General features: G+C 54.5%; 1 protein-coding gene across 4 annotated transcripts in view; it reads right to left on the reverse strand.

Annotated features, from left to right (window-relative positions):
- Positions 1-26,030, reverse strand: part of EPHB2 (EPH receptor B2) — a 157,891-nt gene that overhangs the window by 52,861 nt on the left and 79,000 nt on the right. For all 4 annotated transcript variants that reach the window (XM_034753261.1, XM_034753260.1, XM_034753259.1 and 1 more), the window contains exons 3-4: positions 21,373-21,528; positions 17,408-17,743 (exon numbers count right to left, since the gene is read on the reverse strand). In XM_034753261.1, coding sequence (XP_034609152.1) covers positions 17,408-17,743; positions 21,373-21,528 — 492 coding nt within the window. The remainder of the gene's footprint in view (positions 1-17,407; positions 17,744-21,372; positions 21,529-26,030) is intronic.

Here is a 26,030-nt window from a genome sequence, read left to right on the forward strand (position 1 = left end):
ATGGCACTTTGTGGATCTTCGCATCTTCCCCTATTACCTTTGTGGGTCCAGGACAACAAGGAAACGGTTGGAGGAAGAGACATGAAGGTAGCACTGGAGATTCTAGGGAGCAGCACAGAACTAACCAGAGCCTTAGACGCCCCAGCCTGGGAGTCCTCTTCATTGTCTCCTGGCTGCTGCGTGGCGGCCCACTGACTTTACCTATCGCCTTAGACTTCGGACCACGTGCCAGCGACGGAGGAAACCACAGTCCTTCTCCGATTTCTCTGTCATGAGCTGTATCTCCATTGGCAACCATGCCAGTTCCAATCCATCCACGTTACCACTGGTTCTCCACCTCCCCCAGCTGCCATGACTGCAGGGTGAACCTTTCACTCCTTGCTTGTCAGTAGGTTGGCTCCATCTAGGCCCCGTATCAAAGGCACTCCTTCCCCCTTCTGGCTTAGCTGGGAAGGTCATGTTACAGGCAGCATAACCCCCATCTCTGATCACTTTAATCCCAGCAACTCATGTCGTGTCAGACAGAGGCAACATTTGCTCTGGAAAATGGTCATGACCGAAAGAGCAAAGCCAGGCCCCATCCTCGCCTCCAGAGCACTTTGAAATTAACCATGGAAATGAAGGGGTGAACAGCTGGGCGCTTTCCAGCCCCTCTGACAGATCGCAGTCCCTGGAGTGTCAGCTTACCAGACTGGGAACCACTTTTATTATGAGCTGGTCAGCAGGGAATTCTGACATTTTCAATTACCAGCATGCAGAGACGGCTGTGCTCTTGGGGTCAGGATTAACGGCATGACCTCGGGCTGGAGACGAAGCGGCAGGGGAAGAACATACCAGGGAGACGCAGGCACTGGCTGGTCCGGAGGCCAAGGGATAAGGTGGTGGTGGGCAGGCACGGTGAAGAATGCAGTGGGAGAGCAGCCAAAAGTGGCCACTTCTCCCGGCCAGCTCTGCAGGGAGCTGAACTGCCAGGGCAGGAACTGACAACCCACCTCTGGGGACTGGAGACTGCAGCCAGTCTGTTCATCATGCACTGCACCCCCTGCCTGGCCTGCTCTCACTGTTGCTCACAAAGGGCAAAACTGTGACTCCTCTACTCACTCAAGTAGCCCCAGTGAAGCTGAAGGAACTACTTACATGAGTAACGAGATCACAGTTTGCATCCACGCAGCTAACCCTTAAAAGGACAGTGCTCCTGGGAAGCTCCCACATGGTCATTTCGGGATTCAAACCCTGGACGACCAGAGGATCCCTTTCTTCTAACTGTCTGGGGCAATCAGAAACTGAGCCTCACCATTCTGCAGCAAAGAGGAAGGCACCTAGGTTCACCGCACAGCAGCTGGGGGCTTCCCAGCCCCTGGGCTCAAAGAAGCTGGTGCCATCAAGGCTGGAATTCAGACTCTGGCAGTGCCCAATACCCAATGCTTTGGAGGACAGAGCCCCATAATACACCTGTCCAATCAGGCAAGGCTGCCCATGGGTGGAATAGTCCTCTCCATAGATGCCGACTCCATGGATGCTCTGGGGCTGGAGCACCCACGAAAAAAAAAAGTGGGTACTCAGCACCCACCGGCAGCCCTGCGGATCAGCTCCTCACCCCTCCCTTCCCAGTGCCTCCTGCCCTCCGCAATCAGCTGTTCAGTGGCGTGCAGGAGGCGCTGGGGGGAGGAGCGGGGGCAGGAAGAGGTGGGGCAGGGGTGGGGGCTTGGAGGAAGGGGTGGAGTGGGGACAGGGCCTGGGGTGGAGCAGGAGTCGAGTGCCCCCCGGGATCTGAGTAGGTCAGCGCCTATGGTCCTGTCTGACTCCTATAGGCAACTAGCCCACTCCTGGAGCATGAGGTCTGACAAGGAGCCATCACTGCAAACGCCAGCCATGTTCTGGGTCTTTCTGACATCCTGGGCCTCCACCTCCTGCTAGGCTCACAGCAGGGCTGGGCTGCCTCTATTTGTTCCCAACTAGCTCCCCTTGAAATGGATGGAGCAGCCCCTTTTCCTTAGATTACAGGACTGGCTGCAGAGCAGGGACGGTTCATCGTCACCACCCCTATCATTCTAAATACCTCCCCCCAAGCCGCTGTAGCTTCCTTCCTGACAGCCCGCGGTCTCTACCTACCAAGGCCCTTCCCGACGCAGCCACAAGGACTGGGCTGGGCTGGGCTGCATTGCTTGACAGGGATCCCGGGTTATGTTTGTCTCCGGGTCTGCCTTCAAGTCACCCCTGCCTCACACTCACTGCCCCCACTGGGCTCAAAGCCACAGCCAACTTTCCACGGTCCTCCTGGGTTTTTGTAGCCAAAACAATTGGCTGTTATTGGCAAACGTCCTCCCTTGCTTGCCCCCTGCTACCCCTCCACTGCCCATGGGGAGCAACATGCCTCCCGGACCCCGGGATCTGCCTCGGCTCCTCTCCCCTCTAACTGCCAGCACCTTGTTGTCACTAACGCTGGCATACGCGCCACCATTCGGCAGCAGGTCACACCCCCGGAGCTGGGGCATGGACAATGCTCCTCAAGCTAACACTGCCTGTGTCATTCGCCTGGGATAATCCTCATTGCATCTCCTGCTTTTCTCCCTTTGGTGCGGCCTTGTTTCCTCTCTGCTCTGAAGCAGCCTGTGTGTGCCACCGGGTCCCCCGGGCTGTGCAGCTGGAGCCCTTAGGTTGATGGTGGAATCCCACACTGAGGGCGCTGCGCTCTGACCAGGGGCCAGCAGAGACCATGCAGCTGCTGCAGAGGGACCAAGCTCTGCTGGAGGCTGCAGGCCGTATCCAGCTCTGCAGTGGAAACGAGGGGAGGGCCATGGCCCTACGGAACTAAAGGGAAATATTTAACACCCCCCACCCCCCGGTGTGTGTGGTGAGGTCTGGGTGTCACGTGTGGCCTTTCTAGCTTCCCTCGGTGGCCCGTGGAGGGAGCTTGCACCCCGGTCCCCACTCTGGGACTCTCCAGAAGGCAGCCTGGGCAGTTAGCCACAGGGCCAGTGCCCACCGAACACTGGGCAGTGCTCAACTTCCTGGCCAGTTGAGTGCCACTGTCCCCTCCCCCCATGATGGCACAGCTTTGGAAATCAATTGTCTCCAAGTGGAAGTGGAGGAAGCAGTGACAAGGTGCAGAGCTGATGGCACTCGGGCTAGTTTAACAAGCGGCTCGTTCCTGTACTGCAGTGCAGCCTCGGGCCAGGGAATTCACTGTCGGCAGCCATAGAGGATTGGCATATTACAGCTTGCCGGATTCCATTTCACAGGCTGCCGGCCTGTGGCTGGCAAGGTAGCCCCCTCCAGCTCACACTCGCATTGTTTGTGCGCACAGAGCGTCTGGAAAATTTCCCAGCAGGCCCAGCTCTCTGCAACTGCAAATGCTGGACGAGCTTAAAAAAACCCCAGCAGCTGAGTGCAAAGCGGGGCCCTGGCTCTGGCCCCGGCCCCGCTTGAATGAACGAAAGCCCCACTGGGGTTGGATTACAGGCTTTAAATGCAGCAAGGCCAGTAATTTGGCTCAGGCAGATGGAAGCTTTTGGCCGTCTCCTGTCTCTTTGTTTAACTGAGTTTACAAACCTCGCCGCCCGCCAACCGAGCAGGGGGATTCTGCTGATGGTGCTGGGCAGAGATGCAGGATGGGCAGCGCAGCATGCGTGTCAATGGACTATCCTGGGGCAGGTTTGGCATTGTCTCCTCCCCCACAACCTGAACCTGGGTGCGCCCTGCTCCAGGTGCCACGTGGCTGGAGCAAAGGGGGTCCTGCTGTTAGCGCGGGGCCTGGGACAAACCATTTCAACTCCTTCTCCAGCACGGAAGGAAGGTCTGTGGATTTTGCATTTGTTTCGGGCCACTTTGACCTAGCCTCATGTGCCCCATGGAGTGCTCCCTCTGTTTCTGGAGCTGCCATCATGTCTAGGGAGAACCTCACCTATGGCTCAACTGGCTCTAGCCACAGGGGATGCCCAGACGCAGTTCACCCCGGCCTGTTTCTTCCTGGAGAAGGTTACAGTAGATGCTCGCTACGTTCACCCCACTTTGCAACAGCTTCACAAACTGCTCCTGACTCCTCTTCTAATCCTTGAGTTTCCTTTGTCCTACATCCAGCTCCTTCCCTGACCTGTGTGGGTTGGCAGAGCTTAGCACATCACCTTAGGTCATGGCAGAACTGCATATCGCCTGCAGCTTTGAGAGGAGCCAGGGAGCCCATCCCACAGCACCGTGCTGCCCTGCCAGGAACGTGGGTGGGAGATGTTGTTGGCTCATGTAGGGACCGTCCAGAGGCATTTCCCAGAGCCATTTTGTGGAAGAAGAAGGGGCTAGCTTCCAAATTCAAGGGCCTAGAGTCAGACACTGGGCCTGTGTAGCTCTGACACACTGGACAAGGGGCCTTTGTAACTAGTTTCCCCAGCACCGGTAGCCACTGTATGAAGCTGAGGGATGTTTCTGCCATTCCCACTGACAGTGGGGCAATGGAGGGGAGAAGGAGGCCCTTCATTTTTAAAATCCTTGTGGATTTCTTTTGAGGCGAAGAGTGGGCCATGACTGGGTCTTTGACCCCCAGCTAGCCTCTTCCTCAGCCATGCCAGACATCTGGCTTTGGCTTGAGACTTGAGGCTCTCAAGATGGCCTCCAAAATGGCAGGCTCCTGGTGTGCTGGAGCCAGGGTTGCTGTGTGGGCCATGGTGGCTCTGCGGGCAGAACAGTGCCACTGCTCCCTCGTGGGGATGAGGAGAGGGACAGGCCCTGCCAAGCCGGCAAAGCGAGGCTAGTGCCGTCTGGTGCCCTGTGTCAGCCCCAGACCATTCTCATTGTATGGAAAGTGGTTTTCCCAATGACAGACAGAGCTGTGGCAGTGAGGCTGGAGCTGGGCAGGGCCAGGCTCCGTACCCTCCGTGGCAGGCAGGCTGGAACTGGGCGGGCCCAGGCTCCGTACCCCCCGTGGCAGGCAGGCTGGAACTGGGCGGGCCCAGGCTCCGTACCCCCTGTGGCAGGCAGGCCGGAGCTGGGCAGGGCCAGGCTCCATACCCTCCGTGGCAGGCAGGCCGGAGCTGGGCGGGTCCAGGCTCCGTACCCCTCGTGTCAGGCAGGCCGGAGCTGGGCGGGCCCAGGCTCCGTACCCCCGTGGCGGTCAGGCCGGAGCTGGGCAGGGCCAGGCTCTGTACCCCTCGTGGCAGGCAGACATGCTCCCAGCGCACCACACACTATGGGACCTCTTACATCCCCCCAGCCAAGGTGCTACGCCCAGGGCCTCACACAGGAGCAAGGCAATTAGCATGCAGACTCTGTTTGCCAAGTGTAGCAGTACGGATTAGCCACATCTTACACACACATTAGCCAAGGGCTAGCGCCTCAGTCCCTCCGTCTGTCTCATGCACGCACACAGCGGGGACAAGCCCATCTCTGGGAGGGGGAGCCGCACTGAGCAAGCATGGGAGACGTCCACCCCTCTCTGTCAGGGACAGGTTTCTCAAGCCCCAGGCCGGTGTCGGAAACCTGAAACTCCTGGAGTCATTTATGGAATGGGGACGCTCGGGAATCAGGAGGTGGGAGGGCCCCACAGAGCTGGTGACAGGAGGGTTACAGAATTTGCCAGGAAAGCTCTAGCAGTGCATCTCATGCCCTAGTTTGCCAACTTCTTCCAACTGCCAGCGACAGCAACAGAAAGAAGAGTCCTGAGGCGCTAGCAGCTGGCAAAGCTCCTGCCATATGGGAGTCCTGGCTCGGGGCAGTCTCCAGTGGGCAAAAGAGGGAGCACGCGTCTGGCCCACTCAGACGTCTTGCATCCCCCTCTCCTTGAAGAGCAAAACCTCAGAGGGTGAATCCCAGCCAAAGGGGTTCACTGCAGTCCGCAGCACCCAGCACCCAGCCAGACAATCAGACGGGGCAGCTTGGCAAGAGAAAGAAGTGGGGCCAGAGGATCATTAGGCAACAAATGTCAAGCTAACTAGTTTTGAGAGGCAATGGCTGCATGATCTCAAGAGAGAGCAGAAATGAATAGTCGGATCTGGGGGAGAAAGCCTTGAGTTACAGACAGAGGAGCCTGGAGGAGAAGGGAGCTAGATGGTTTTGAGAGAAAAGGAGCTGTAGTGATGGCCTGGCCGGTGAGAGGCAGAACAAGAACTAGGGACTGAAAGCTGAAGCCAAACAAATCCATGAATTTTCAGCAGTGAGGGGGATTAATTGTGGGAACAAATTGCCAAGGGGAGTGACGGATTTTCCATCTCTCAGCGTCTTCACATCCTGGCTGGCTGCCTTTCTGGATGGTAACAGACACTAGTTACTGGGCTCAGCACAGAGGTAACTCGGTGAAATTCTCTGGCCTGTGAAATACAGGAGGTCAGACTAGAGGATCTAATGGTCCCTGTTGGCCTTGGACTCTATCAGTCTATGAATCTTCTATCTCCTTATCTCTGCAGGGAGAGACGATGGGAGATAGATTCATTCATCGCTTTAAAAGGCCAGGAGGGACCATTACAACTCTTCAGTCTGACACCTGCACACACCAGCCCCTGGATGCTGCTTCCCTCCCCGGAGACAGAGGCGTGAGCGCTAGTGATTTAGGAAGTGCTGTGGCAGACTCAGGAGAACGTGAGCAGCGTCTGGGGAGCGGAATCCAAAGACTGAGGGAAAGAGAGGAGACCGTGGCTCCCTACTCGTGTCTGAAGGGAGCGGTGGGGAACGCAAACCCCTGGTGAGGGAAACCAGGCTCTGCACAGAATCTCTGCTGGTGAGAAGTCTCAGCGTCTATCAGAACCGATGTGCCCTGGGCTTGCCCACTGAACTGTACCCGGATGGGACAAGCTCTCCACATTGTCTCCAGCCCCCTGGCTCCCAGCTCCACTCCCATTTTGATGGATGTGGCACCGTAGTCTGCATCAGAGCCATCTTGGCCTGGAGAAGGGCAGTTCTCATGGGCAGGCAGATTGCCTTGCACAGGGATAGTTCTTTCAGGTGCATTTCCCAGCTCCTAGCACACACACGCCTTTTCAGACACTAAGTCCAGCCCTCGGCTGACCTGCTGTATGCGTTTGGGCTGCCTTTCCGCCCTCAGGCGCGAACTGAAACCCTGCCTGAGTCTCTGTCCTGGATGTGCCCTCATGGTCGATGGCTGTCCAGGAACAGTAAATGCTCTAGAAATGTGATCCTGAGAAATAAACCAGAGTGGGGTGGAGGGGAGAGAGAGAGAAACTATACAATTCCTGTCCTACATGGGAGAGGAGACCCCCCCGGGTGCTCAGTACACTTTCAGGCTCCCTGGGCAATGCTGAAGTAAGCTACGTCTACACTCCGAGCTAGGGCTGTGCTTCCCCTGCTCGTGTGCACGTACTCGTGGGACCTGGACGGGAGCTAGTGAGAGGACACTTAGCAGTGTAGACGCAGTAGCATAGGCAGTGGCAGCAGAGCCAGGGCTGAGTCGTGTGAAGTACAAACCTGCCCGAAAAGGGTGGTATAATGCCTGCACTGCCCCCGCCCATGCGACCGTGGCTACACTAGACTCACACTAGCGCACAGGGAGCCTCGTCTGTGGGCACAAGCCGGGGAATCACACTCCTAGCTCATAGTGCAGACAAAGCCTAAGAGTTTATGCTGCACCCATCACCATGGTATCCAGGCACGAAGGGTCTGGCTAAACGGCAGCTGGGTAAACAGACATGCACGATCCTACGAACTCTGCTGGAGCTAGCATGCTACAAACAGCAGTCTGGCCGTGGCGGACTGGGTGGTGGTTCAGGCTGGCCATCCGACTACAATCTCAGCCGCCCCCGGGGTCTGTGTGGCAGAGGGCACAAGGGGAGTAAAGGGTTTTACAGGGATCTCCTGGGTCTGATGTCTACATAACAGTGTGCCAAAGGGTAACATGGGAGTCTCTCCCAACAGCCAGTAAGGCACTGGTCATTACGTATGGTGATATTTAAGGAGTTAGGCATCTATGCTGAAAATGCTGTTCTGACAGTGTGTAAGTTAAGATTGGCCACCAGAGGATGATAAGCAGGTTCTGCTCAGGCAGGGGATATCAGATGTTTATTTCTCCCTGACTGTTTTTTATGTATCTTCCAAGGTAAGTCTATTTGCCTACGGAGCCACCTGCTAACCTAGACTGTGAAGTCAACAAGAGATCACAAAATCTACAGGAAAGGACACACAGCAGGAGGGTGTCCTGTTTATCACTATGATCAAAGAAGTAGTCTGGTATATCAGGAGAATGCAAGGAGCCACACAGTATCCTTCACCTGGGGGACAAGCTGCCAGCGTGCTTGTCTTACTGACGGAGAGTCACAGAAAGCCTGGCTGTCAAACGCTGGGAGAAAGACTTTGGGTGAGCTAATTTATTAGAGAGGGAAGTGTCTTGTTAGTTCAGTCTAGGCGTGGGCAGCGTTATGATTTTATTTTACATGTAGCCATGTGTTTATTTGTTACTTCCCAAATCTCTGTTCTTTGCTAATTACACTTATACTTATTTTCACTATAACCAAAGCTAAGTGCTGGGAGCTGAGCAGAGCTCGTGAGCGGGGAGTACAATGGATCTGGGAACTCTGACAGTGTCCAGTGGACCAGGGCTGGACACTCCAGGGGGCTGCCGGGAGGGCCCCAGGGTTGGAACGTGCCTATCGCTAACCTGCAGAAGGATGGCAGAGCCTCTAGAGGCTGAGAGAGGCGTGTGCTGCCCATGGCTGGTGGAGCCAGGGAGCTGACCCATGACAGGCACAGAGCAGGCTGTGCCCTCACGGCCACACTGCTGTTTTTAGCGCTTTAGCTCCAGCAGAATTAGCACGTGTGTGTTTCCCAGGCAGGGAAGTGCGCTCCCAGTGGCCACGTACCCTATGAGAAAGCAATCTGGGATGTGCATTGGGGTGCGTTTGTGACACCCTGACTGCAGTCTGGGCTGCTGCCTGTCCCAGGTCTCTTCTTGGACATCTGTTCTCAGCCAAGAGCCCCTAGCCCCAGAGTTACTCCTGCCCTCTTGCTCGGAGTGACACAAGAGGGGCACATTAAAGGGATGTGTTCTAGAAGAACTAGCTGTTTTCATTCTCCCGATCATTGGGAGCTCCTGTTTCCTCCTCTGTATGCTTCACTCCATTCCCTCACGGTCCTGAGCCAGGGTCTGATATATCTCTGGCGCTACAAAGGGCTGTTTGGGACACATCCCAGAAAGGGGCCGTTCCTCCCTGGTGCTCCACAACCCACCCCAAACCACCCAGATTGTGCACCAGGACAGAGGTTCTGCAGGTGCTAAAAACAGAGGAAACCAGGACACGCAAAAGGGTGGCTCTTGAAATATCACGAGCAAGCAGCATGTTGTCCTGTACATCCTGGACCACAGCACATCACAGACACAGCATCCCCGTGGCACATCACGGATGTAGCGTCTCTGCGGCACATTACAGACACAGCATCCCCCAGAAATAACAGTCCCTGCTGGACGTCACGGACACAGCATCCCCGTGGCACATCACGGATGTAGCGTCTCTGCGGCACATTACGGACACAGCATCCCCCAGAAATAACAGTCCCCGCTGGACGTCACAGACACAGCATCCCCGCGGCACACCACAAACACAGCATTCCCGTGGCACATAATAGACACACTGTCTCCGCAGCCCATCATGGACACAGCATCCACCTGGCACATCATGGACACAGCATCCCCCTGGTACATTATGGATAGAACGTCCCCACGGCAAATCACGGACACAGCGTCCATACAGCACATCACAGACAGAGCATCCCGCGGCACATCACAGACATCGCTTCCCCACGGCACGGCACGCTATGGACACAGCCTTCCCGTGGCACATCACAGATACAGCGTCCCCACGGCACATCATGGAACAGCGTCCCTGCGGCACATAACAGACACAGCGTCCCCCAGAAATAATAGTCCCCGCTGGACGTCACGGACACAGCATCCCCCGGCACATCATGGACACAGCATCCCCATGGCACATGACAGACACAGCGTCCATACGGCACATCACGGACAGAGCGTACCCGTGGCAAATCACGGACATCGCTTCCCCACGGCACGGCACGGCACGGCACGCTATGGACACAGCCTTCCCGTGGCACATCACAGACACAGCGTCCCCCTAGCGTATCATGGAAACAGCGTTCCCATGGCACATCAGAAACACAGCGTCCCCGTGGCCCATCACGGACAGAGTGTCCCCCTGGTACATCACAGACACGACGTCCCCAAGGCACATCAAGGAAACAATGTCCCCCTGGGACATCAGACACGGCATCCCACTGGCACATCATGGAAACAGGGTCCCCGTGGCACATCACAGACACTGCATCCCCCAGCATATCACAGAAACAACATCCCCATGGAACATCACAGACACAGCATCCCTGCGACACATTATGGACCCAGTGTCCCCGCGGCACATAACAGACACAGCGTCCCCCTGGGACATCTCGGACACAACGTCCCCACGGCACATCATGGACACGGCTGTGACAGGTTTGGTCACAGAGATCCCCTTGGGACTGTCACCTGATGTGCTGAAATTATCTTTGAGCCCGTTTTCCCTTTCAGCTTGGGATTTCCAGAACCCTGCCTTGTTGAGCCAGACACGCTAGCCTGCTGCAACACAGACCCAGGGATAGGTCCATGCCCCCAAAGCTGCAGACTTAACTGAAAATGGCTAGGCAGGTTACCTGTCTTCAGCACCCAGACACTCAGTCCCAGTGGGATCCAAACCCCAAATCAATCTGTTTTACACTGTATAACGCTTATACAGGGTAAATTCATAAACTGTCCGCCCTCTATAGCACCGATAGAGAGATATACAAGGCTGTTTGCTCCCCCAGGTATTAATCACTTTCTCTGGGTTTATTAATAAACAACAGTGATTTTATTAAGTATAAAAAGTAGGATTTAAGGGGTTTCAAGTAATATCAGACAGAACAAAGTAAGCCACAAAGCAAAATAAAAAAACAACACCACACAAGTCAAAGCCTAATACATTAAGAAACTGATTAAAGGTAATATCTCACCCTCAAAGATATTCCAATAAGCTTTTTTCACAGACTAGACTCCTTCCTAGTCTGGGCCCAATCCTTTCCCCGGTACAGTCCTTGTTAGTGCAGCAGTCATCTCAGGTGGTAAGCAGGGTTTTTTCATGACTGGCACCCCCCTTTGTCCTATTCCACCTCCTTTTATAGCTTTAGCACAAGGTGAGAATCTTTTGTCTGTGCTTGTCCCCACTCCTGCCTCATCAATGGAAAAGTACAAGGATTAAGATGGATTCCAGTGTCATGTGACATGGTCACATGTAATGTAAGACCCCTAGTCTCCATTCTTCCTGGGTTGGCCCAAATGTACACAGGAAGGTTTGCAGGTAAATAAACCATTTACAACCAATTGTCCTAGTCAATGGGAGCCATCAAGATTCTAAACCACCATTAGTGGCCCACACTTTGCATAATCGCAATAGGATCTCAGAGTTATACTTCATATTTCTAGTTTCAGATACAAGAATGATACATGTATACAAATAGGAGGAAAAATTTCAGTCTGTTATAACCTTTGTTATGATACCTTATAAGAGACCTTTTGCATAAAGCATATTCCAGTTACATCATATTCACACTCATAAGCATATTTCCATAATACATATGGAGTGCAATGTCACAACGGCGTCCCCGTGGCACATTATAGGCACAGCATCCCTCTGGCACATCAGGGATACAGCGTCCACATGGCATATCACATACACAGCGTCCCCACAGCACATCACTGATATAGCGTCCCTACACCCATCAGAGATATAGCGTCCCCCTGGTACATCACAGACACCGGGTCACTGCACCACATCACAGACATAGCGTCCCAGTGGCACATCACAGACACAGCATCCCCACGGTACATCTCGGATGCAGCGTCCCCCTGGCACATCACGGACATACCCTCCCCATGGCACAACACAGACACAGCGTCCCCGCGGCACATCAGAGACAGAGCATCCCCACCGCACATCACAGACACAGCGTCCCCAGGGCACATCACAGACACAGCGTCCCCAGGGCACATCACAGACAGAGCATCCCCACCGCACATCACAGACACAGCGTCCCCACCGCACATCACAGACACAGCGTCCCAACGGCACGGCACAGACACAGCGTCCCCGCGGCACATCACGGACCCAGCGTCCCCGCGGCACATCACGGACCCAGCGTCCCCGCGGCACATCACGGACCCAACGTCCCCGCGGAACATCACAGACCCAGCCTCCTGTCTAGGCTGATTCCCCACTCTGGCACTTTGAGTGCAGAAGGTGGGGGCCCCACAAAGATTTTAAGAATTAATACCGGCCACTCCAGGCTTATATTAAACTCCCAAGGTTACCGCTTCTTTCTGACCTTGGATGGGCAGATGCTGCCACCACCCAAGTGCAAAAACCCCTTTGGACCCAGGAAGGAGCACTTGGGAATTCCCCCCTGTGGAGTACCCTCAAGCCCTTTCTCACACACCCCTCCCCGGGGAAGAGCTGTGAAAGAAAACAAAGGAAATCAGCTGTTGCCACCAGCTAATTAAACCACATGTGCACAAACCTCTTAAGACATCAAATATCCAATCTGGTTCTTAAAAAGGGTAAATTTTATTAAAACCAAAAAGAAAGAAAATACATTTGGAACTTAGGCTTTTGCTAGATTAAAAAAAACCCACTTACAAAATGTAAACATCAAGAATAACCTTCTTGAGGTCCAGCTTAAAGGTTACAAGCAAAACAAAAGCATTTGGGGTCTACACAGAGGAGATCCAAAAGCCAATAAGAAATAAACAGAAATAAACCTAATTGTGTCTTCCTAGACATTCCCTAAATTACGTACATATCTGGGGTTTCAGATAAGCAATCTTCAGGTATGTTCTGATGGTTTTTCATACCTGACTTAAAGCTTCTCACAGCGTAACTGCTGGCCTGTTCCCTGGAGAACCACAACACAGACAAAGGGAAGTTTTTTCCCAATTTTCCCAGTTCTAGCCTCCCATTGGCTCTTTTGGTTGGGTGCCCACTCCTTTCCTTTTACCTGTGAGCTTGTTAACCCTTTACAGGTAAAGCAAGCAGAGAACAGCTAATAAGAGGAATTTTACAGCTAACTGGCTGGCTGGGTGTCCATAAAAGGGAGCAACCTCCTCCCCTTCATTTATCACACCTCGGCATGGCATGGCCACAGCGTCCCCACGGCACATCACAGACACAGCGTCCCCGTGGCACATCTCGGATACAACGTCCCCACGACACAACACAGACACAGCATCCCCATGGCACATCACAGACAGCATCCCAGTGGCACATCATGGACACAGCGTCCCCGCCGCATATCATGGACACAGTATCCCCCAGCATATCACAGTCACAGTGTCCCTCTGGCACATCAGGGACACAGCGTCCCCGCGGCAGATCACAGAAACAGTCTCCCCACGACACAGCATGGTACAGACACAGCTTCCCTGCGACACATCTTGGATACAGCATCCCCCTGGCACATCACAGACACAGCGTCCCAACTTCATGACACAGACACAGCGTCTGCGCAGCACATCACAGACAGAGTGTTCCCGCAGCACATCATGGACACAGCGGCCCCACAGCACGTGACAAACACAGCATACGCGCGGCACATCACGGACACAGCGTCCCCACCGTACATTCTAAACAGAATGCGACCGAGCAGCAGGGCAATCCAGCATGGGAATTTCAGAAATGTTTGTTGCATGGTTCTTCCCATTGCAAAGCCACTAAGAAACCCCAGGGACATTGTGACTGCGATTTTGGTTCATGTTTCAGCAGGAAACTTGCAGACCTTCTTGGATCATTAAATCTCTTTGTTTGGTCCATGTTTTTGTACCTACTTGCTATCTTGCAATGTGGCGTGAAAGTGGTGGTGAAAAGTGTGGGGTTGAGAGCCGTGCATGTACACAAGAGTGCCATCTGCAATCCACCCAGGGCTGGCCAGGGCAGAAGGGGCACAGGGCCATGGTGCCACCCCAGCCACTGTAGGAGTGGGAGCCCCAAGGTTCTGGGAGCCCCAAGGAGTGTTGGCGGAAGGTGCCCTCTCTTCAGCTTTCACTCCAGCAAAGAAGCAGACAGATTCTGGTCCTGGCCTCTGCAAACCTTTGCTGACAATGCAGCATCCTGTGCAAAACAGGGAACCTTGGTGGTAACAAATCTGCAGATCCTTATAGACATCTGGGCATGCTCTTTGGGGCCCCATTTCTTCTGAAGGAAGCTGTTCCCAAACAGTAATCTTTGGTCCATAGGCGCCAACTTTCCCTGGCGCCGGTGGGTACTCGTGCCCTCCCCGCCCCGACTCCACCCTTTCCCCGCCCCCATTCCAACCCCTTCCCCAAATCCCCGCCCCGGCCCCGCCTCTTCCCCAAGCGCGCCGCGTTCCCCCTTCTCCCCCATCCCTCCCAGCCACGCAAAACAGCTGTTTCGCAGCGCAAGCGCTGGGAGCGAGGGGGAAAAAGCGGGCACGCGGCGCGCTCAGGGGAGGAGGTGAGCTGGGTGGGGGGGCGGGGAGCTGCCGGTGGGTGCAGAGCACCCACCCACTTTTCCCTGTGGCTCATTCGAACATTGTGTGTTTCAACACAGCCACACAGAAGGTCATCCATCAGGAACAAAGAATGTAGGTCATACTTATAGAATGGGGGACTGTAGCAGAGGAAGGTCTGACATGATCCAGTGGCTGGAAGCTGAAACTAGACAAATTCAGACTGGAAATAAGGTGTAATTAGCCACTGGGAAAATGTACCAGGGTTGTAGCCATTTTTAATTCAAGATTGGGTGGTTTTCTAAAAGCTCTAACTAGGAGTTATTTTGGGGAAGTTCTCTGTGTTCTACAGGTCAGACGAGATGATCACAATGGTCCTGTCTGGCCTTGGAATGACACGGAAGAGGGCTGAGGGGTTAAGATGGAAACCAAGAGAACATGAGCTCCCAGTGTGATTCTGTGCTCAGAGGAACAGCACAATTTTGGGCTGTGTTGCCAGCACACAGAGCATTGACAAGACCAGTACTGGGACAGTGTGTCCAATTACTTCAAAAAGGATGTTTCAAAGAAGTCCCAGAAAAGAGCTACAGGAATGATTCAAGGTCTGGAAAACCTGCCTTAGACCCTTCCTCTCTCACAATCTTCTGCAGCCACAGGTGGATCTTCAGCTGCAGGTGAATTCTCAGAAGTTTTTTCCAATCCCTGCCTGTGCTTTTGCTCAGCCTGGAACCCTCCCCTCTGCCCGAAAGTCAGCCTAGGACCCAGAGCGCGGCTGCTTCTCTCCCACCCCTTTCTGCCTCAACACCTTCCTGAGAGACAACAGGTGTCTCCCCTCTCTAAACCAGCTCCCCTGCTCCTGGGCTACCCCTCTCGCACTACGGTCACTGTGATGTCATCTCCTTCTGCAATGCCATTCCTCTGGCTCTGGCTCTCAGCCCACACCCTGCTTCCTCTGTAAGGGTTTCCTCCGTCCCCTCTGGGGCTGTTCTCCCATCTGGGATGCTAAAGAAGCTACCGTGCCTGAAGTCAGCCAGCGCCATCTGCTTGCCCTCAGAGTCTCCCTGGAGCAGGCTGGCTCTCCTTGTGCCATTCAAACCACAGCAGTTTCATGGCTTTGTCTGCCCCTGCCTGGCTGCTGTGTGAGCACCGTACCGTGCTGCCCAGCACCTGATATTATCACGTAAAGGAGCGTCAGTGAACTATCGATACAAAGGCGACAGGCGGGCTCAGTCTAGGGAAGCAATCCAGCTCCCAGTCCCGCCCTCCGAGCTGCACCGTTCAATGACTCCAAGGCCAAAGCCACCCATGGCTGGCGGTGCTTTGTCAATACTGCTGAGGCAAGAATGAAGGCGAGCAGGTAGCTGCCGTGGTCGCTGGGAAGGGATTGCTCAGCCCCTGCAGGAGGCGGCAAATAGCCCGTCACACATTCAATCCTCCTCTTAGGCTCCCATGAAAGCGGAGAACAAGCCCCAGGTGGGGACCGAGCCTGGAGCCTCTCCTCGCAAAGGCAGACACGCATCCAACCGGCGTTCTTGTCTCCATTGCTGCCCTTGAGCCAACCTCTCCCCTCCCCCATCTCTCCTCTCCCTGCCGCAGAGTACCCTCCTTTTCCTGGCTTCCCCCCTTTCCCCAGCTCCCTGTTGTATCTTTGTATCTACAGCTTCTGTTACCAACTGCTAATGAGGTACATCAAGGCTGCCAGACTAGGCTGAGCGTAAGCAAAAGAATTCAGAGCCTCTAATTACAGAGGAATTAGCGAGCAGGCAGTTACTGTTTAGCGCTAATGAATGGCTACATTAAGAGAGGCAACACACAGCCTGGGAAGTGTGAGCCCCGATAATAAGGGAGTGTCAAACAAGGGAAGCACAAGAGGAGGATCCAAGGCTCTGAAAGGAGGCAACTAAAAAAAACTCAATTCGCAATTTCATCCGCCTCAGCTGCTTGTTCTGCAGAGGTGGAAATGTTCACAGTTGGGGCATTAATGTAGCGATTGCAGCGCTTAATTGCAAGGTGTGAAATCAGAGCGTTAAATAGCTTCTAAACACTGGAGGAGCCTCTCGGAGGGAAAGGGTTAGCTCTCTCCCAACTAGAACAGAAATAGACACATTGCCCACATGTCCTACACACACCCCCAAAGTCCTACCCAGAAAGACCCCTGGCACAGCCAAGCCGTGCCCACGCTATTTCTCTCCCAGCACACAGATACACTGTTCACACTCAGGCCCGCTCACACGCACAGCTCAGCCAGGCACACCAGCACACAGATCTGGATGCTCACGCACGCTGATGCTGACCCGGTACCGGCCCACCAGTTGAGTTATGAGCTCAAGCCACAGTCCAACTGACCCAAACCAAAAACCCCTGAGATCCTGGAGACTCCTGGACTCTGGCCCGAGGGAGCAGAATGGAACTGCCCTTGGAGTGGTGCTTCTTATTAGCAATTGTCTGTGGCAATGATCCCCTGCGACATCATCTTGCGAGAGCTGCTGAATGCGGACCTGGCACTCCCTGTGCACCCCACCCCTCCCACCAGCCCCTCCACCTTAGCGCTGCAGCTCCGGCTACCGGAGCATTGGCAGCACTCGCAGAGAGGCCAGACCAGAGAGAGTGGCAATGCAAGCTCCCCACAACGCCCTGCCAGGTGACCGCTGCAGCCCATTGTTTGGATTACTGTAGTGCCTCGGAGCCCAGGGACAGACAGGCCCCCGCTGTGCTAGGCCCTGTACAAACACACACAAAAAGAGTCTCTTTGCTAGGACAAGGGATGTTTTCCCTGTGCTTGGGGAAATGGGCTGGTCACTGACCATCCCTCGGGTGGGACAGGCTTTTGGTCACCACCAATGTGACCAGGAAGCGAGAGGCTCCTGACTCCATTCCCATCCCTGAGCCTCAGCCTGGCTCAACAACAGACAGCGCAATTCCTTACCGGCCTGGTTGGTGGTGATATTGACTGAGGCAAACTGTGGGGAGAAGGGGCTCTGGTCGGTGACCCCGTTCACGGCCTGGATCTCAAAGGTGTACTGGGTGTGGGCCAGCAGGTCACTGATGTAGATGCGGGGCTCTGTCAGGCCCAGCTGGCGTGGGGAGAACTGCACGTTGTCCCCACAGCGGGTGCAGGCGCCGCGCCCCGAGCCGCAGCTCTTGCAGATGATATTGTACACCAGGTCCTCGCGGCCCCCGGAGTCCCGGGGTGGGGTCCACTCCAGCATCAGCGACGTCTCGTTCACACTGGAGATCACGGCCTGGGGGGCGGACGGGATGGCTGGGCGGGAGAGGGAAAGAGAGAGAAAGTGAGAGTCCGTGACCCCTGTCACCATGGGGCAGGGCGCACATAGGCTCATCAGCACGTTTCTGATGAGCCCAGACTGAGAAGGGAGATGGAAGCTGCTACCTGCCAAGGCTCTGTTTCCCCGCTTCAGGAACACCCATGGACTACCAGCTCCACCCCCTCCACAGAGTGGTGTGCAGTTCCCACCCCCAGCGCCCCTTCTGGACGAACACCAGCCCGCCTACTGAACGGTTAGCGAGTCCCCAGACTGGGTTCAAGCCATCTCTGTGAACCTTCCCATTCCTCCTGCTGATAACCAAGGGGAGGCTGTGCTGCGGTGCCCGGTCGGTGCCCGCCCTTAGCTCAGCGCCCCCTAGGTGCTAGGGATGTAGGAGATAGCAGATCTTGACAGGGAAGTAGAGGAGGACAGCACTTCCAGCAGTATTTCATTGTAACTCGAGTCTGCATGGTACAGATCTGGGCACCTTTAACATAATTACTGGTCGTATGTATATCACTGCCTATTAGATCACCACTCACCTGAGTGAGTCTTTTTCAAAAGCCTTTTTGCTCCCCCTTGGACATGCATTTGGAAGGGGATTGTTCTGCTATTTGCCATAAGCCACAGTGGCATTTGGAAGGGGATTGTTCTGCTATTTGCCATAAGCCACAGTTTCCAAGCCCAGGTGGCTACAGTCAGGCCCTACCATCTAGATTCAGCCCCCGGAGGGAAGTTATTTCAGTGCCTAACCTGGCATGCAGGAACCTGTGTTTCTGCATCCTTAGCCTATGCCAGACGCACACTGGGAGATGCCCAGCTCACCCTGGGCACCCAGGAATGCTGGGAAGGGAATGCCACGTGTGGGCATGACAGCTCACAGGAGGTTAGTTCAGTGCTCTCGGGGGCTCTGAGGACACCAGCCTTTTACCCAGTGCCTGACAGATACCTGCTCCAAATGAGATAGGTTTCATCCATGGGGCCTTACTCACTCTGGATGAAATCAGGAGCAACCCTAGAGAAGTCCACAAAGTGACCCTGGTGTAAAACCAGCCTGCACAAGAAGACAAGCAGGCCCACAGCTCCAGCACTCAAGGGCCCCACTCCAAGGGTGTGGGCAAGTGACCAGAAGGGGAGACTTTAAATCCCCTAAGGCCACTCTGTTAGCACCCCTGCCCTCCCTGCAGCTCAGTCACTCGCAGCGGGCCTTGATTTAAATCAGCGAGCAGGAAACCTTAATTTAAATCTGTGATTTTCATCTGGTTTTGCAGTTCTACTATTTAGTTATTTTCCTTGAAATGGTTTTCTCTCATTGGTTGACATAACTATGAAAACTTGCTGATTTGCAAGCAAAGACAGCCTATATACTAAAGGTGGTGCTTCTTTTTGCTAACCAGGATGATACGCTGCACTAACCACAGTTATTTACACAACAATCGCTTATCATATATTGCTTCAGATTCTTATGACATTTGTTAATAAGCTAGAAAATGGTGAATGACACATTTCTTATTTACTACATGCTAATTGTTTACTCGGAGTTGTGTCAAGCTGCATTTCGTTGGAAACTGGAATTCAATTAAAAATTGTTTATATTAGTGAAGTAAAACGACCTTAACTCTGCTCGATCCATTAAAAAAGGAAGGTTATCAAAGTGACAATTAAAACTTTGACCCCACATGGCCAGTGCCCCTAAGGCTCAGGGTGAAAGCAGCTCTGTGCATTTGCTGTTTGCCTTCCGGGTATGGGCTTGTGGGGTGTTAACCTCTTGAAAGAATCCTCGTTAGGCTAATTGGAGGCAACAGCAGCCAGGGAAGAGGCTGTGTGTTGTGCTCCCAAAAATGTAAATAAAAAGTGGGGAAGAAGGAAATTTTCTCCCAATACTAGAAGGAAAGATGAGAAAGCGTGAAGACAACTAGCGAATCCATCCTAGCAGGAAACGCTATACATCTGCTGGAGTGGGGACAGGGCAGGACCCTAACATTTCATGGGCTAAGAGGGACTGGGAAACTCCAGGAACAGCTCGTGAAAAAAAACGTTCAGCACAATTCACCCTCACCATGTGCACACCCCTGAGCTGGGGGGCTGCCTGGCCCTCTGCAGCCACGAGTGGAGACGCTGACTGCAGTGATTAGAGCAGGGGACAGGACAACTGGGTAAGAGCAGGCAGTCATCTGCTGGAAGAGATGATGGCATTGGCCTCCTTTAGGAAGCATGTTCAGCTCCAGGCAGGCAGGAGACATGCACTGTGCTAATGGGATTTGCTGGACTGTGTTTTTTTGCATTGAGTCATTTAAATTGAGGAGATTACACTAAAGAGTTTCTAATGTGGCTCCTTCATAGACCCCCTCATCAGGAACCCAAAACCTATCCCTAATCACAGCCCAACCTAAACACGACACTAGCTCGAACTACAGCCCAGCCCTAACCCAACGCTGACCCTAACCAGAGCCTAGCCCTAACCCAACACTAACCCTAATCCTAACTAGAGCCTAGCCCTAACCCAACGCTAACCCTAACCAGAGCCTAGCCCTCAGCCAACGCTAACCCTAACCAGAACCTAGCCCTAACCCAACACTAACCCTAACTAGAGACTAACTCTAACACAACGCTAACCCTAATCCTAACTAGAGCCTAGCCCTAACCCAACGTTAACCCTAACCAGAGCCTAGCCCTAACCCAACACTAACCCTAACTAGAGACTAACTCTAACCCAACGCTAACCCTAATCCTAACTAGAGCCTAGCCCTAACCCAACGCTAACCCTAACCAGAGCCTAGCCCTCACCCAACACTAACCCTAACCCTAACCAGAGCCTAGCCCTAACCCAACACTAACCCTAATCCTAACTAGAGCCTAGCCCTAACCCAACGCTAACCCTAACCAGAGCCTAGCCCTCAGCCAACGCTAACCCTAACCAGAACCTAGCCCTAACCCAACACTAACCCTAACTAGAGACTAACTCTAACCCAACGCTAACCCTAATCCTAACTAGAGCCTAGCCCTAACCCAACGTTAACCCTAACCAGAGCCTAGCCCTCACCCAACGCTAACCCTAACCCTAACCACAGCCTAGCCCTCACTCAACGCTAATCCTAACTAGAGCCTAGTCCTAACTCAATGCTAACCCTAACCCTAAGTATAACATATTCCTAAACAAATAGTAACCCTAATGCTAACTCTAACTACAAACTAGCCCTAGCCCACCATTAACAATAACAGTAGCCCTAACTGCAACCTACCCCTAATTCTAACTACAACCTCAACTTAAGACTGACACTATTTTTAACCAGAACCTTAGGACTAACATTGAACCAAACCCTAACTCCAACTAACTCCCTCTGCTTGAGAGCTCCAGGCATTCTAGCCCCTAATGAGACGAAGGTGTGTGCGCTAGCTGCCCACCTGATCCCATGGGGTCAGGACCCTCGGCTACAGTCTCCATAGACAGTCCCTGACTGCACCAATACCTTCACAGGCGGCGGGGGGGGGGGGGGGGGGGATGTGCAGTTCCAGTTTGGGACAGTTTGTTAGACGCCAACAGGCAATTTGAAATAGTTTCATCCCTGCTTCAGGGCCTGTACCATCCCATGGCCTTTCCCCACACCCCCGGGTGGTTACGTACTGGTGCACGGCATATCCAGGGGGTCGGAGTCTGCCCGGTAATATCCATTTCGGCACACGCAGTTGGTGGCCCCTTCCGAAGTTGTCCTGCTGTTAATTGGGCAGTGAATGCACCCTTCGTCCCCTTGGCTGGCCTTAAACGTCCCCGATGGGCAGCCTGGAAAAGAAGTGAGAACAACATTTGGTGAGAGGAAAGCCCAGTGGAGTGGGGAGACAGGCAGGGAGGAGGCTGCCTGGGTTCTGCTGGAGCTGCTGGACAACATTCAGGGGATTTCAAGATCCGAAGCCAAAATCTAACCATTTAAAACAAACAAACAATCAAGCAGGAGAAACAGCAGCTGGTTTGAACATTTCCAGGATGGGCTCCCAGTTACTCGGCAGTACGGTTAGGACTTTAAAGAGGACCTGACTCCATAACTCCATCTCCTTGGTTCTGCCCATTATGCCATTGTTAATGCCTGGATGCCGCAGTTATGTTCTGTGACAGCCCCCAGCTGAGACCTGAACCTGCAGATCCCTAGGCAAGAGTTCTCCCACTGGAGCTAAAGGAAATGCACTAGGAGTGGTGACGGCCTTGCATCAGGTCTCCATCCCCCAGTGGGAGGAGCGTTACAATGGTTGCTGGGAATGCATGGCAGGCTGAAGGTTGAGACCGGGATGTGAATTATGGCAAATAATAGTTGTGATGGAAATCGAGAAATTACTGCCAAATAACTTATCCAACAAAAAGCCCTTGTAGGTCATGGAACCCCACTGGTTGATTCCTGCACCCCTGGCATCAGACTCCTAAATGTGGACTGTAGTGACCCATCTGTATTGCTCTGCGTGTCTATTGCTGATTTTGTGCTGTTAACTTGTTGTGTAGCGAAGGGGATGGCAGACGCTGTCTGCAGTGAAATACAATAAATAAAAACATTTCCCATTTCACTTTATCAGAATGAATTCTTGAAATCAGTGATTTCTATAGAACATCTTCCACTCTGCCAAGGGTCGGAAGGATGAGAAAAAACAGCCCAAGAAGGAGGTTACAGCCTGGGACTTGTCAGAAATTTTCTGTCAAAACATTATTTCTGCGGAAAATTAGGATTTCCACTAAACAAAAGGTTTTGTGAAAGGTTTCTGCTTTCCTCAAAAAATTTCCATGTTCATCAGCAAACCAACCCCCCAAAAAACGTTTGGGTTTCAACAGTTTTCAATGAAAAATTTTCAGTTTTCATTTTTTCTTTACAAAAAGTCAAAGTTTTCCACAGAAAACCATCCCCTTTTCCAATGATCTCTGTTACCAACTCCCTTCTCTCCACTCGACTGAGCATCTCCAGTGAGAAGCGGGCTTCTCCTTCCAGGCTCTTGGATCTTCACCCCCTCCCCCTCCAACCCGCTAGGGTGGCTCCACTGCTGACCCAACTTCCAGCACACATTTGATTGCAAACCCATCACCGAGAGGGCTGAGCTGTGGGGAGCGAGGATGGCCAATGGAGGAGCAACGCCGGCTCCATAGATAAAGTTGCTGCAGTTTCTGTGTTTAGCCCCATTTTGAAGCTGCAATCAACACGCAGAGTTTGATCGGTCTGAAATTCCAGGCCCAGGGTAGTTTGTGGTGCAAACAGGCCCCTTCCCCTGCAGACAGTATCCACAGGAGACCCATGCCACTGACTGAGCCTGCTGAAATCTAGTCCAGCTCCAAGAGCTGAAACTGAAAACATTCCTGGAGGTTGGGTCTGGCTCTGTGGAGAAGGCAAAGGGCCCGTTCCGAGTCCTGGCTGGCTCCCAGCTGCACAGAGCCAGCTCTCTCACCCCCAAATGCCCGGGTACTTAGGGGAGGAGCATCGGCTGTGGTGAGGAACCCCCAGCTCCCTTGTAATGATTCGAGCAAGGAGCAGGTGAGCCAAGAAACCGAGAGGCTGCAGAGAACCGACAGGGTGGGCCGTGCCCTGTGGGCAGGTCTCATCTTATCTACCACAACACACGTTGCCTCTGCCCCATCCCAGATCCCTAGAAAGGGGGGAACCAAGGCTCTAAACACAACTTTGCTGCCTCAGGCTCTCCTGGGTTCTACTCCCAGGCCAGACCCTGCCTCATGGTGTGACCTTGGACAAGTCCCTGCCCCTCCCTGCCTCCGTTTCCCCATCTGTACCAGGAGCCCAGCACTCAGAGAAGCTGATGCTTGCAAAGCGCTATGCAAAAGCACCCTGGCCTGCAACACACCTCCTGGAAGAGAGGGAGATGCCCCCTCCCCTGGTTGGCTGAGCTCAGAAATGGCCAGGTTGGCAGCTCTGTCCTGCACCAGCTAACCCTGCTGGGTGACTCACAACCCCAGATGCCTTCCACCCCTCACTTGCTAAGCTACTAAGCGCCACAGGCCGTACAGCTCACGCCGCGGAGTCATTGGCATCCTGCATGGAGTCCCAGGCCTCCCGTAATGTTGCTAATCTTCACGAACAAGCCGTCATCGACTGATTCCTGCATGTGCCTAGAGATGCGGCCCAGACGGGCAGCTCAGCGCGTCGCTGCCTCAAAGCCCATCTCGCTGGGCGTGGAGTGAGGATTAATTGTACCTGTTCGGAAAGGGAGGCCAAAACCTCTGAGCCCCAGCAAGCCCCATGAGCCCCCGGGAGAGAGACTGGGCACCCTGGCCCAGGGGCTCCGCACCGATCAGCCTGTGACCCAGCAGCTGCACTGGTTAGTTTAAATGTGTCCCCATCCTGTGCCGGTTCCTGGGCACAATCCCCACAGGCAGCCCCTGCAGCAGCCGCGGAAACTCACCTCCCATCGCTGCAGCCCTGCTCCTCCGAATCCCCTCGCCCAGGGCCTGAGGCCTGCAAGGATGAGATCTCTGTGCCCCCTTCCACCTCAGAACTGTCCTTTCTGGGTGGGGAGGGGGGAAAGCTGCCCCCCTCCTTTCAGTCTCCCCCCCCCATCGTCATGGGGTGAGAAAGGGGCACTATGGGTAGCTATCACAGCCAGCACTGCCTGGGCCTCGCTGTGGGAATGAAGAGGGGGCACCGAGGCTGCAGACCCCAGCGTAAGTCCCGTGTGGGGGGGATGGAGACCGGCCACCCCAAGCCCCCTGCGCTGAGCAGGGGCTGTGGTGGTGGGAGGCAGATGAGGATGTTCCTGTGAGAAGCTCCCTCAGGGACGGGGAGAGGCGGGGGCAGAGATTGTGACTAGACACCAGGATGGAGCGGGGGGAGAGCGAACGGTTGTAGCACCGAGGGCTCCAAAGGCAGAACCGATTTATTTCTAAAAACATCTGTTAGCCAGGGAAAGGGGGAGAAATTCCCCTGCCGGGAGGGGCTCTGACCTGCCTGCTGACCAGCAATAGCTCCCAGCCTGCGGTGCACTAACTCCAGTGCCAACCCGAGGCTAGTCGGCGGGGCCTGCTCCTTTCACGGGGTGGCACTGAACGGTGGCCGTTTGCTGACAGGGCCTGCCCCGCGGACACCGGGATGGCCAGGGCCCAGTTCTCAGCGCTCCCTCCCCGGCTGGGAGCAAAGCAAAGTCAGTGGGGGACAAAGGGAGGGGGCCACAGGCCTGGCAACCTCAGGCCTCTGACCATACACTCTTCTTCCGACTGTCCCGCTCCTGCCGTGCCAGCCCCACGGTGCCCGCGCTGACCCACAGGGGCAGGCAGCCTTCATGAACTCCAGTGCCCGCTCCGGCCACTGTGCCTGCCACGTGCAGGGAGACCCGCCAGGGGCGGCCCCACCCTGGGGCACGTGATGCATGTGATGGGAGCACGTGCAAATAAACAGGCGCCGGGACTCCCTGGGAGAATCCTTCCGAGGATTTCTTGACTCCTTTAGCACCAGCCTGGGGAGCACCTCTCTAGGGGCTGCCAGCCGATCTCTTTCCTTCCTGGCTAGGGGAGAGCAGAGCTGCTTGGGAAGGGAGATTCCTGCTCAGTGTTCAGTGTGGGGGCCAGGCCCCAGCAGTCTCTCCCTTCCCCTTGGTGGTGGAGAACTCTGGGCAGTTCACACTGCCGGGCCTGGACAGAGCTGGGTGGAAATCATGGTTCTGCAGAGTCTTCCTCCTGCCACCGGCCTTGCAGCTTCCCTGGCACCAGCTCCCTCCTCTCCTGGGGCATCTCCTGCCCCAAGGCTGCTGTTGGAACAGCCTGGCTGGTGCGCGCGGTTTGCTGGCTGGACTCACAGGAGAGAGAAATCAGAAATGCTTTGTTACATCCCATCTAGGAGGCACCACAGCCAGCATCATCCCTGCTGTCTATACCCCAGCCGTGGGGCTGTCCTGTTCCCTGCTGTCTATACCCCAGCCATGGGGCTGTCCCGTCCCCTGCCGTCTATCCCCAGCTGTGGGACTGTCCCGTCCCCTGCAGTCTATACCCCAGCTGTGGGGCTGTCCTGTTCCCTGCCGTCTATACCCCAGCCGTGGGGCTGTCCTGTCCCCTGCCGTCTATACCCCAGCCGTGGGGCTGTCCTGTCCCCTGCCGTCTATACCCCAGCCGTGGGGCTGTCCTGTCCCCTGCCGTCTATACCCCAGCCGTGGGGCTGTCCTGTCCCCTGCCGTCTATACCCCAGCCGTGGGGCTGTCCCGTCCCCTGCCGTCTATACCCCAGCCGTGGGGCTGTCCCGTCCCCTGCCGTCTATACCCCAGCCGTGGGGCTGTCCCGTCCCCTGCCGTCTATACCCCAGCCGTGGGGCT

The sequence above is a fragment of the Trachemys scripta genome, chromosome 19 (genome assembly GCF_013100865.1).
Source record: "Trachemys scripta elegans isolate TJP31775 chromosome 19, CAS_Tse_1.0, whole genome shotgun sequence".
NCBI classification, from domain to species: domain Eukaryota; kingdom Metazoa; phylum Chordata; order Testudines; family Emydidae; genus Trachemys; species Trachemys scripta.